The sequence below is a fragment of the Oryx dammah genome, unplaced genomic scaffold (genome assembly GCF_014754425.2).
Source record: "Oryx dammah isolate SB20612 unplaced genomic scaffold, SCBI_Odam_1.1 HiC_scaffold_29, whole genome shotgun sequence".
NCBI lineage: Eukaryota > Metazoa > Chordata > Mammalia > Artiodactyla > Bovidae > Oryx > Oryx dammah.
This window is the reverse complement of record NW_024070213.1, coordinates 3,353,384-3,365,826: the sequence shown is the minus strand read 5'-3', so window position 1 is coordinate 3,365,826 and position 12,443 is coordinate 3,353,384. Positions and strand designations below refer to the sequence as shown.

General features: G+C 59.3%; 1 protein-coding gene across 1 annotated transcript in view; it reads right to left on the bottom strand.

Moving 5' to 3' along the window:
- Positions 1 to 12,443, bottom strand: part of CELSR1 (cadherin EGF LAG seven-pass G-type receptor 1) — a 152,124-nt gene that overhangs the window by 9,019 nt on the left and 130,662 nt on the right. Inside the window, exons 22-25 of the mRNA XM_040233359.1 lie at positions 11,494 to 11,661; positions 9,737 to 9,863; positions 7,765 to 7,965; positions 2,283 to 2,457 (exon numbers count right to left, since the gene is read on the bottom strand). Of these exons, the coding sequence (XP_040089293.1) occupies positions 2,283 to 2,457; positions 7,765 to 7,965; positions 9,737 to 9,863; positions 11,494 to 11,661 (671 nt within the window). The remainder of the gene's footprint in view (positions 1 to 2,282; positions 2,458 to 7,764; positions 7,966 to 9,736; positions 9,864 to 11,493; positions 11,662 to 12,443) is intronic.

The following is a 12,443-nucleotide window of genomic DNA, read 5'->3' as shown; positions in this document are numbered from 1 at the left end:
CGAGAAGAGTCGGACACAACTGAGTGACTTGACTTTTACTTTTCACTTTCATGCATTGGAGAAGGAAATGGCAACCCACTCCAGTGTTCTTGCCTGGAGAATCACATGGACAGAGGAGCCTGGTAGGCTGCAGTCCATGGGGTCGCTAAAAGTTGGACACGTCTGAACGATTTCACTTTCACTTTTCACTTTCATGCATTGGAGAAGGAAATGGCAACCCACTCCAGTGTTCTTGCCTGGAGAATCCCAGGGGTGGCGGAGCCTGGTGGGCTGCCGTCTATGGGGTCGCACAGAGTCAGACACGACTGAAGTGACTTAGCAGCAGCAGCAGCTCCATCCAAAAAAGTAGGAGATGGAGGTCTAGACAGACATGGGGGAGGAGAGACGGGAGAGACACAGCCACAAGGCCAGGCTGCCAGCAGCCAGGGGACCAGAGGGGGCAGACTACCCCTGGGGCCTCCGGAAGAGAGCATCCTGCCCACACCTTGATTCTGCACTCTGGCCTCCAGGCCTGCGAGAGAAGAAGCTTCAGTTTGTCTTTTATGCCCCCCAGTGTGTGGTACTTTGTCTCGGAAGCCCTGAAGTGAGAACACCTGTGCTTAAACCTCAGCCCACGCTGGCCAGGACACAGGCTCCCTGAGCGTGGCCCTGGGGCTGCCCATCAGGGACTGGGGCTCATCTATAGGTGGGACGTCACCCGTGCGTGCAGCGAACTCCTTTCCCACCACAACTACTACTACGGCCCCAGGACATGGATAACCGGCCACGGATAACCGGCCACGGGTTACATTACAGACCGGAAGCCACACTAAGTTTACTGGGGGCACAGAAAAGTGTTAGTCACTCAGTCATGTCTGACTTTTTGCGACCCCATGGACTGTAGCCCGCCAGGCTCCTCTGTCCATGGGATTCTCCAGGCAAGAGTACTGCAGTGGGGTGCCATGCCCTCCTCCAGGGATCTTCCTGAGCCAGAGATCGAACCTGGTCTTCTGCATTGCAGGCAGTTTCTTTACCGTCTGAGCCACCAGGGAAGCCCCGAAAACCAGATGGCAAACTTTTAACTCTTCGCTTTGTAAAATAAGCAAATTGGCAAATAATTCTGACCTGACTGCTTCACTCCTCTTCATAGAATTTAATGTAAATAAAATCTGACATTCTGGTCTCTGAGGTTAATTTGCTAATTAAAAAAAAAAACCCAAATAATAATTGAGGCTCTGGGCAGATTGAAGATGAAATTCAAGATGAGGTGGGTGTCCTGAGTGTCCAAGCAGGACTAGGTCTTGGCTTCAGGGGCTCCGTAGATGGGCAGTGGGGGCCCCTGAAACCAGCTGCTCTGAGCCCTTGTTCTCCCCAGTCTTTGGGGCTCAGAGACCACCGGACTCAGCACCTTTCTCCCGAGCTGGCCAGAGACACGTGGCGTGGTGTCTGCCAGGGTCACTCTCTGGGTCGAGAGGGGTGGCTGCCGGCAGCCCTGGACAGAGGTGACAGTGGCCATTCGGGGTCCCTGGGGGGCCAGGGAGAGGGCTCACAACAGGAGAGCACGTTGCCCAGACTGTCCGGGCGGGAGCAGGGCAGGAGAGAGCAGAGCAGAGCAGTTGGAGATGCTGCCGTGGAAATCAGGAGGCACGATGATCAGCCCTGGCTCTGACCCCAGTGTGGCTGCCGGACAGAGGCCCGGGGCAGCAACTGCCCCTTCTCCCACTGCCCCAGCCTCAGACTCCATGTCTGGGTCCCTAGAACCCAGGGGCTGTGAGGAGAGAGGGTGCCGCTCACCCACTGTGATACCAGTGGGGATTGTTCCCCACAGGAAGCAAACTTTGACTTCCTGATGTTTAGAGAAGTGTGCTGAGGAAGCGCTGCTGTTCTGCTCATTCTTTAACTCCTTCCATCCACCCGCCCACTGATCCACCCACTCATCCATCCATCCTACCCACCCATCCATCCATCCACCCGTCTCTCCATCCACCCACTCACCAACCTGTCCACCCACCCATCTGTCTGTCATTCACCATCCATCCACTCACCCATCTGTCCACAAAGCAGGCAGACATGGGCATTTTTGTTTGTTCGGTGCCAGAAAGAACCCTGATGGCCTGAGCCCAGCCCTCAGTGTGCTCACACCAGACAGGAGACACTGAGTGATCACACTCCTGTGAGCAGAGGTGGGTGCTGGTGCCCAGGAGGCCAGAGAGCTCCCCCGCCAGCACCTGGGGGCACTGATGTGGGTTCCTGCGATGTCCCGCGGGTCCCCGGCTGGGCGTGGCCGCTCTGCGCATGCTCACCTGTGACGATGGCCGGGATGCCCCAGCCCACCACATAGTAGAAGCGCATGGGCCCCGCGTCGATGTTGCGCACCTCGGTCAGCATGCGGTAGACGTGCAGGCTTTCCACGAAGGTCCAGGCGAACGTGCTCATGTAGACGTAGTGCAGGACGATGGCGATCACCGTGCACAGGAACTGCGGGAGAGGCGGCGGCTGAGTGCGGCCCGCGACCCGGCACGGTGGGCTGCCGGCCAGCGGCTCGGGACGGGGGTGGCGGCGCCTGGGGGTGGGGCTGGAGGGCGTGGGGGCGGGGTGAGGACCAGACGGGAGGGGCTGGGGGGTTGGGGGACTGGGGGAGCTGGGGGTGGGGCCCTGGGGAGGGATCGAATCCAGGACTCTGCAAACAAGAGGGCACGCAGGTCTGAGAAAGGAAAGTAGCTCAGTCGTTTTCCCTGATTGACCCAGGTGCAGCTGAGCGCCAACAGTGCCAGCACCTCAGGCTCCCCACTCGGAACAGAGCACAGGGAGTAAGGTGCCTGGGGGCCCCAAGACACCTGGCCCCCAACCCAGAGCCACAGGTGAGCCTAACCCGGGGTGATGGGTGCACACAGCCTCGAGAGTTTTTATCAGAAGCTAGAAATTTGTATTTTCACTTCGTGGCTCCAAATTTTTTTATGTTGACATTTCATTTAACACTAAAAAATATGTATCATGGAGACAGCTCAGGCTGTGGCCCCGATGGTGAGTGTGGCCTTCATCCACCACTTGGGCTCTCCTGCAGGTCTCCGCAGTCCAGGTGAGGCCGGTGAGGAGTCTCAGGCCTGTGACCTCGCCATCAAATAAGAAAGAAGTCACCGTCCCTGTGCTGATTTACCGGGGCCTCTGCCTCCCACGGAAGAAAGCAGGGTGGGCAGCGTTTGTTATGTTTCTGTCCCGGGCTGGTGGGGCCAAGTGTCGGGAAGAGAAAGTCAACCTCCCCAGTCGAGGCTCAGCTTCCTGGCCTCGGGGGGCCTTGGCGACCAGCCCTGAGTCCCTGGACACCGAAGGTGGGGTGAGAACAGGAGGAAGGTAGTGGAGGTGGGGCGGGCTGGGGACACTGTGGGATCGGGGCATCCAGCCTGAGGCCATCGGTGCACATCCAGTCCCAGGTGCCCAGGGACGGAACTTCAAGGTCCCAGGAGGCTGGACTGGCAGGAGAGCAGAGGAAGGACAGATCGGGAGAGGAGGAGAAAGTCCCGGGCCACCCCTGCAGAGCCACGCCTCCGAGGGGTACCACACCCCACCGCAGAGCCACGCCCCCGCGGAGCCACGCCCCCTGAGACATCCTGTCCAATCCTCACTGCAGTCTGGCCAGCCCGACCTCCCCGGGTCTCAGCGTCTGTGCCAAGGAGACACTTCCGTCCTAACGGACACTGAGTTGGAGACCGAGGGCCGCCACCTGATGCACGCCGAGGCCTCTCTGCTCAGTCCCGGGCAGCCTCCCCGTGAGGGGTCCCCAGGGCCCAGGCTTCTTGGAAGCACCAGTGCCACCTGTCATCCACCTGGTGTTCTCTCCAGCAACAGCAGCCCGGAGATGTGGGAGGGGCCCTTTTTAGGATTCAGTTCAGTTCAGTCGCTCAGTCGTGTCTGACTCTCTGCGACCCCATGAATCGCAGCACGCCAGGCCTCCCTTTCGATCACCATCTCCCGGAGTTCACTCAGACTCACGTCCATCGAGTCCGTGATGCCATCCAGCCATCTCATCCTCGGTCGTCCCCTTCTCCTCCTGCCCCCAATCCCTCCCAGCATCAGAGTCTTTTCCAATGAGTCAACTCTTCGCATGAGGTGGCCAAAGTACTGGAGTTTCAGCTTTAGCATCATTCCTTCCAAAGAAATCCCAGGGCTGATCTTCAGAATGGACTGGTTGGATCTCCTTGCAGTCCAAGGGACTCTCAAGAGTCTTCTCCAACACCACAGTTCAAAAGCATCGATTCTTCGGCGCTCAGCCTTCTTCACAGTCCAACTCTCACATCCATACATGACTACTGGAAAAACCATAGCCTTGACTAGACGGACCTTAGTCGGCAAAGTAATGTCTCTGCTTTTGAATATGCTATCTAGGTTGATCATAGCTTTCCTTCTAAGGAGTAAGCATCTCAAATGCAGCACAAAGCAGGAACCCAAGCAGAAGCAAAGACAGAATCTTAGGTGATGGCTGGAGACATACCCTCTGCCTCCGACGCTGCACAGGAAATGGGGGAGTCCACCCTTAGGGATGGGCAGAGCCGTCAGCCTGGCCGCAAAGGGTGAGCCTGAGGCTGGGTCCGCCCCATACCAACCCCCAGCCCCGCTGTGCAAAGCTCATGTGTGTGTGCTCAGCTGTGTCTGACTCTTTGTGACCCCGTGGACTGAAGCCCACCAGGCTCCTCTGTCCATGGGATTCTCCAGGCAAGAATACTGGAGTGGGTTGCCATTTCCTTCTCCAGGGGATCTTCTTGACCCAGGGATTGAACCTTGCGTCTCCAGGAGAATTCTGGCAGGAGAATTCTTTACCACTGAGCCACCTTTGACCCATGGTTGGCTCAGCAGAATGAAGAAGGGGGAAGAGGCTGGTGTGCTGCCTTATATAACATGAAAAGTAAACCCACAAAACCACCTTTGGGGGGAGAAAAGTCCCCATGTGTCAGAAGCCAATGTTTTAAAATGTAATGGGACCATACGTGTAGGGGTTCTGCACCAAAGGTACTACCTTTTCCAGAAACAGAACAAAGGCAAACACTGCTGCACAATAAATCATTTCCACCTGCCGGTAATCTGGGAGATGCAAACCTCGCCCGGAGAGGGGACTTCAGTTTACAGAAAGCCCATCAAAACCAGGCGCGGCGCCAAGCCCCAGAACTGTGTGCACGGCATTCCTCTTATTCGTGCTCACCAGCGCGTGGAGGCCGTTCAGCTCTCCTTCCAGGGGCGGGTGAGTCAGAGCTTGAAGCCAGCAACAGCCCCTGAGCGTTTCTCACGCCGGGTTTGGTTGCGAGGAGTGGCCCGTCCCCAGCTCTCCATCCCTCTGTTCAGACCACTCAAAGACACCCTTGAGGGGTTTTGCCCTGAGTCACGCAGCGCCCCGCCTGCCCCGGGAGCCTGACAAATACGGGCCCATCCTCTGTGCCAGGCCTGGCGAGCTGCCAAGGTCATCACGGAGCCCTCTCAAGGTCGTCTGCTTGGACGCCCTGCCTCCTTCCCTAACACCCTCCTCCGGAGGGTCAGAGAAAGGAGAGCTCTAACCTGCAAGGGCCCCCGGGCCAGCGAGCCAGTAGTGGTGTGCCTTTTTCCTAACACTGCATGCTCTCCAGGCCGTCCATGCTCACAGACATGCTTCCTTCTGCAGTGAGGGCTGGTCCCCCACACCCAGCTCTGCACTTTCCTCAGCCCCTAAGGACCGGTGTGTCCAGGCTCACCCAGACCCGCCGCTGTTTCCAGCTCACCTGGTGGCGCCCCCTTCTGGACCCTCGAGGCATCACGCCCCCCCCCCCCGCCCCCTCCCTCCATGTACCCATGGTCCAGACACCTGGGCCTCTCCTCCTGCCCCCACCCGGCCGTGGCTCCACCCCTCCACCCCTGGAAGATGCCGTCCTGGTGCCCCTCTGACCTCCAGGCTCAGCCCTACCCACCCTCTTCCCTGTCACCACCATCCGTTTACCGAAACATAGACCTGGCCAAGGCTGTCCATGACACAGGGCCGCCTGCCAACAGAGATGACCAGAGGTCCCTCCCACCGGACAGCGACCAGACTGCCCCGCTCGGCCGTCCTCTGGGCTGGCGCAGCGCTCCCGTCAGCCCCCGCGGTGCCAGGCTGGCACCCGACACTCCTGACCCCCCACCCATGTCTGTGTCTGAGACAGCGGATGGAGACTGCAGCGCTTCCAGGGTCTGGGTCTTGGGCAGATTTAACACAGTGACAGCCACGAGTCCTCACTGCATCAGGGACGGAGGAATGACACCTGTGTCAGCAGCGGGTGGCAGCTGGAACGGCCCACTGAGAGGCTAAGGGCCCACTGCTCTCCGCGGGAGAGACCCGAATTAGGTGAGTAAACTGGACTTCCTGCGGTCACTGCGTGTGCACACGTGATGGTCAGTTGGCCTCATGTTGTCCCAGGGCCATCGGGGTCACCATTTAGTGATGGACCCGTGAACTCAGACACGATGAACTGTCGGCCCTGGGCCCAGTTACCCCACCTGGCCGGCCCCAGGGCTCCCCACCTGTAAGCAGGAATGCTGCCACCCCCTAGGGCCCCAGGGAGGTTGCCAAGAGCCAGAGCATGCAGGCAAAGCCTTGGGCACAGAGCCTGTGCCTCCTTCTTCACCCCCATCAAGGGGCTGTGACCCCTGGTCTCTGAAAACCTCTTTGGGAAAAAGGAAAAGCCCCTAGCAGCCAGCCGGGGACCAAGCCACATGCCTCCCTCCTCCTTTTTGCCTTTCTCTCCCCTCCAGGGCAGGTCCCTACCCCACGCACCTCGACCCAGCCCCGCCAGCCATTCCTCTGGGACCCAGATCCCTCACGTCCTACAGAAGTGCCTGCGCCCTGGCCCTGCTCTTGCTGCAGCCAGCATCTTTTACCATCTCCTCCCTGAAGCCAAACTACTTCAGTCTCGACCAGGCTCTCCAAGTGCTGTCGTTTCCACCCCCTCCTTTGTACGTTACCTTTTAAATACACTGTGGCTGGTGGGCAAGAATGCAACTGATTATATACATCTAGCCCCATAATAGGCAGCTACCTTGCTAAACTCTTTAATTATTTCTTATAACGTGTCTGTAGGTTGGTCTGGATTTTTCTGTGAGGTCCATCATATCAGATGTATAATCACCTAACGATAACTTCCAGGAGCCTAGGTAACACACCATGAACCCACGTGATGCCCCAGGAGCCCACGTGACCTGGGGTGGCTTGAGCGAGACGCCCCGTATTTAACTTGATCACACTGACGTTCACCCTCCCTCCTCTCCCCCACGACTCTCTCTCTCTGCAAGCTCCCTTCTCTCGTCACCCTGCCGACCCAGGACTACCCCATCGCCGAGTTCTGGCCTGTCCTGAACACCAGTGCTTTCACGGAGAGTGTGGCCGTGACTCCCCAGAAAATGCAGGGCTGGGAGACACGGCCCAGCAGGGATGGCTTCAGGCTCAAGGGACACCTCACAGGACTCTGGGGTCTCACGGGTGTACTCTCTGATGTAATCACAGGCGTCCGGATCACGAAAGTGAGAGCTGATGTGCACAGAGCCCCTGGCTCCCAAGGTGACCTTGCAGGGAGATTCCTGCTGAGGGCAAAGCAACACGCCCACATGCTGAGCCTGGGTCCCCAGCTTCCCACCAGACTCCCAGCCTCACCCATCCCTGGAAACAGCCGCAGACACACCGCCTGGCCCCAAGAATGGGTGGGAGGACCCCTCCTTCTCCAGCCCTGGAGAAAGGTCGGTCCACGTGAGTGCCCAGGTGGCCCCACAGGGGGCTGGGGGCAGGGTCCTCACCGGGTTCTCGGTCTGGGCGATCCCAATGACAAAGACCAGCTGGGAGGAGAAGAGGGCAGCGATGAGGTTCTTGTGGATGCCGTTCAGGTTGGAGCGCAGCGTCCGCACCAGCGCCAGGAGCACGAAGGCCACTAGCAGCGCGGCCATTGACAAGGACACAGCCGCGTAGGTCACGATCTTCAGAGGCAGGACCTCCCCGTGCTGCGGGCGGGTGGGCCAAGGGCGGGAGAACACGTGAGGGCCGTGGCTTTGAGGGTGCTTTTGCACAGTCAAGACACACTGACGCTTAATCACACGGACAGGAGCCAGGGCGGCTACCACACAGCTCTCAGGGGAGCCGAAACCAAGAACGACAATGAAACGAGCAGCCGGGCTGACAGCAAAGTTCTGCAGATGCTGGGGGACGGCAGCAAACACCATGGACGGACACAGTGCCCGTGACCTGCACGCTCAGGCTTGGCCGAGATGGCGACGTTCATGTTAGGTGTGTTTTGCCATAGTAAAAACAGACTAAAAAGCAAAAAAAAAAAAAAAAAAACCACACCTTCAAGCCTAACTCGTGCTGTCTGGCAGGTACAGTGCCAATTCTGAGCTGAGAGACCTTCAAACAGAGTCTCAGCTCACACAAAAAACAAGAGGTGTCAGAGCTGTAGGAAACCACAGTCGTCCCCTCTTATTTATTTTTTTTTTTCAAATATTTTTCAAAATAGGACACCCGTCTAGAGTCCGGCGCCCAGTGGGGGTTTGGCACTTGGGGAACAAACAAACCGGTTCTATGGTAACTTCTAGAAAGCACTGTTCTGAACATGCACAGAACTGTGAGCCGGGCTGCCTGGGGGAAGCGAGGAGCCAGGCCTGGGGGACTGGGGGGAGTGCTCGGGGGGCACCAATTGCTCAGGAAGTGTGGCAGCACACACTCCCCGAGGCCGGGGGCTCTTCAGATGCCTCTGGCTTTGAAGCACCCGGGCGTGGGGGGCCTCGATTGCTACTCTCATTTAACTTCTTCTACCAGGACTTCCTTCTGCTTCCTTTGCCTGCGAGGCTGCTCCTGGCGCTGCCTAGCTTCCTGGCCATCAGGGGACCCCCAAACCTGCCCCTCTGTGGACAAAGATGATTCACAATTAACCCTATCCAGGCCGCAGCCCAGTGCTTCCCGCTGGAAAGTGCCCCTGCCCACGGGAGCCTTGCTGTCCTAGCGCCCAGAGGCGCAGTCTCTGCTGTTGACACTCTGACATCCTGTCAGCAGCAGCTTGTGGCTGACTCACCTCCCGAGAACGCGACAGACACTTGGGCCGCTGCAGACCGGGAGTCCCAGGAGGGACGGTGGCCGGGCTGCCCGGGGCACACGGCAGGCCTGAATACAGGGTGAGGTCCCCAAGGCTCCGGGCCGGCTCCTCGACACCAGCACCCGCCCCGCCGACCGGCCCCACCCTGCCCCCAGGCCCCACGGCCTCATCCGAGGCCCACGGAGGTCACTGAAGACTGGAGGTTAAACATCAGCTGCCCATTGCTCTGCGGCTCCTGACCAAGCCTCCTCTGTCCTCCCGGGGCGGTGTGTATGGCATCGGAGGGAATAACTCTATTGTTCCCGCCCGGCCTCATCTCTCAAATTTTACATGCAGCAGAAACCGCATTACCTAACAGACTGCCAAGCACCCTGCTTTGAAGTGAGGTGTATATTCCAGGAGTTTCCTTCCAGCCTGAGGTTCGGGGCGGCCATCACAGTTTTTAACTTACAATATGGCCTCTCTGAAAACCCCTTCCAGGGGCTTTTATTATGGGAATCCTAACACAGTCTGGCCAGTCCTCCCGGAGCAGTTTGCAATTGTGGTATCGGTTTGTTCAGAGCCCTTAGAAGGAGAGGCAGAGCTCGCAGAGGGGTAGGCGTGGGGGCCAGGCTGAGTTTCCAGAGGGATGGGTCCCTGGACACACTGGCCAGGTGGGCAGGGGTGGCCCTGGGGGTGGTGCCCACCTCACGCCGGGAGACGTCCATGAGCACGGCCGAGCTGGCGGCGTGGCTGCACCGGCAGGCAACGTGGGTCCGGTTCCGGGACAGCAGCTCACAGCCTTTGGCCGACCACCCTCCAGTCCCGCCAGTGCTGCAGAGGAAAAGGGGGTGAGGAGGGGCCTCTGAGGCCCTCCCGCCCCGCTAGAGCCCAGGCAACGTCCTTGCTGCGCCCTGGCCAGGCGCCACTGTCCCCACTGTGAGGACCGCAGCCTGGCCGCCCCGGCGACCATGTGAACCCTCTCCCTCCCCTTCCCAGGCCTCTAAGGAGCACCCGCGGAAGTTCACGCCTCATGCCCCATCCAGCAGTGAAACTTCAGCGGGTGTCACGGGCCTCTTTGTTGGAGACACTAGTCAGTTGTTCAAACAGCCACTTTGCACTCAGTCTCCTTTGGAGTCTCGGTGATTTAAGAAGCAACCTGGTGCGTCCCTTCCACACTCTCATCTTCAGATTGCACATGGTTTTATGGCAGCCGCCTGGAAGCGGGGCCCCCTTATTACCCTCTTTTACTGAAGGGAAGCCCCAGATGACAGGCTGCCGCAGGGCCCTGCCCTCCTGACTCTGGGAAAGCCGAGCGACGTCTCTGATCCTTAGTCTATTCATCTGCAAAATGGGATATGAAGGCTCACACGCATTTGCCAAGAACGTGAAGGTCCGGGCCGGCAGGTGCAGCACAAAGGAGGGTGGATCATTAGTGCACCGGCTGACTGCTGGGGCCCAATCAAGTGACCGCGAGAGACAGCCGGGCCCAGCGCGTGCCAGCCAGACCTCAGTGCCGCCCTCCTCGTCAAAGGGGCCCTTCATTCTCTTGTAAGCCAAGCGTCTGTCTGCTACCCTCTGGGCGCTATGCTGGCTGCTCGTTAACTAGAATTTGGAAAAACCAGAAGGAGGGGGAGTGACGCGTGGTCTGTGCCGAGCCAAACCTGCTTTGCAGCAGGAGTGCCAGCCCACGGCCCCGCAGAGCCCCAGCGGCAGACACAATGCCGTCCAGCGGAGCCGCAATGTCAGGGAAGGTCTGGGCTGCACCGGAGTGAGCTCAAGGCTCTGTCCTGGGTGCAAGCGTGGTGCGCAGGGGTCAGAGGCAGACAGATGCTGCTGCTGCAGGCAGGGCCTCTGAGCGGTAAAGCCAGCCTCAGCAGCTGCCATGTGGGTCTCTGGGGTGGGACGGCTGAGGTCAGGGACCCTGGTCTGCTACGGAGGCCCCTCCCTCACATCTGGGATTTCCCACTGTCAGTGCGGGAGGACCCTGGACCCAGTCTCTGACTCCCACCCCTGTGTGTCCAGAATGAGCCCCTGCCTTGTCCGGTGGTGGCCGGGGCACCTGCTGGCAAGAGTCCTGCAGGGGAGTGACCCCGTCCCCACGCTGGGCTTCTCGGGAGACCACCGTGCGCGCCAGGGCAGTCTGTACACAATGTGCACATCTGTGCTTCCAGGCCTGTGTCCATGTGCATTCATGCACACACGTGCGTGGTCATAACTGGGTGCGTGTGCACACACATCTGCTTCCAGGTGTGCATGCGTGTACACGCGTGTGCACTTGTGCTTATGGAGGGCTCTGACGCCCCAGGAGGGACTGAAAGGGGATAAAGGGACCACAGATGAATGCCCCGCCCCAGGACACTCTGCCAGCAGAGCCTTGGGGACCTGTGGGCGGGCACCCCGCCTCACCAAACAAAGCCCCCCCAGAGACAGCACTGGGGGCAGGGGGTGACGTCACCCTTACGTGATGGAGTGGTTCCAGGACACGCAGACCGGCTTGGTACGCTCCTCGGTCTCCAGGAGGGCGAACTCCACCAGAACGGGCCTCTCCAGGGGGCTGGGCAGTGGGACCCCCTCGCTGTACACCACCGTGCTCACCACCGGTGTGTTGATGACAGGCCGGTTAGGCAGCCTGCAGGCAGAAAGCAGAGCCCAGGACAAACCCGCCTGTGGCCCCCAGAGGACACAGCTCGGGGGTCTCTCAGGAGGGACCGGACCAAGCGTGTGAGCTCAGGGCCTCTGCCCTTGAGAGCATGTGATGGGCTGGGGGGAGGAGGTGGGCTGCGGGTTTGGTGAAGGTTTAACCACGGAGAGGCAAGCACACGCCCTCTCTGGGACAGAGGTGGACTCTGGAAATTCAACATGAAGAGAAGGAATGAGTGAGCAAGTGTCGGGCCCCACAGCCTATAATAGAACCGGAGAACCCTGGCCTGCAGGGAACATCCCGGAAAAGGAACGCGATGCCATGCTTGTGGCTCTGGGAGGCTTCTCATCCAGTCCCTGGGAGGGGTGCACATGAGGACCGCAGCCCCGGGCAGCAGAGCTGCAAAGTGACCCGAAGGTTGAAAAGAGCCAAGCCTCCATGGGTGCCTGCCTCTGCTCAGGCCTCAAAGCCCTTGGGTGGTGGTTGATTCTTCAGCCAGTGTTCACTGAGCTGCCCTTGGTGAGAAGAGCCACCTCACTGGGAAAGACCCTGATGCTGGGAAAGACTGAAGGCAGGAGGAGAAGGGGAAACAGAGGATGAGATGGTTGGGTGGCATCACTGACTCGATGGACATGAGTTTGAGCAAGCTCAGGGAGATGGTGCTGCAGTCCACGGGGTCGCAGAGTCAGACACGACTGAGCGACTGAACGACAACTTGGGGCTGGGGTCGCTGGCAGCTGGTGGCAGGCCGGGGCGAGGGGACAGGGGTC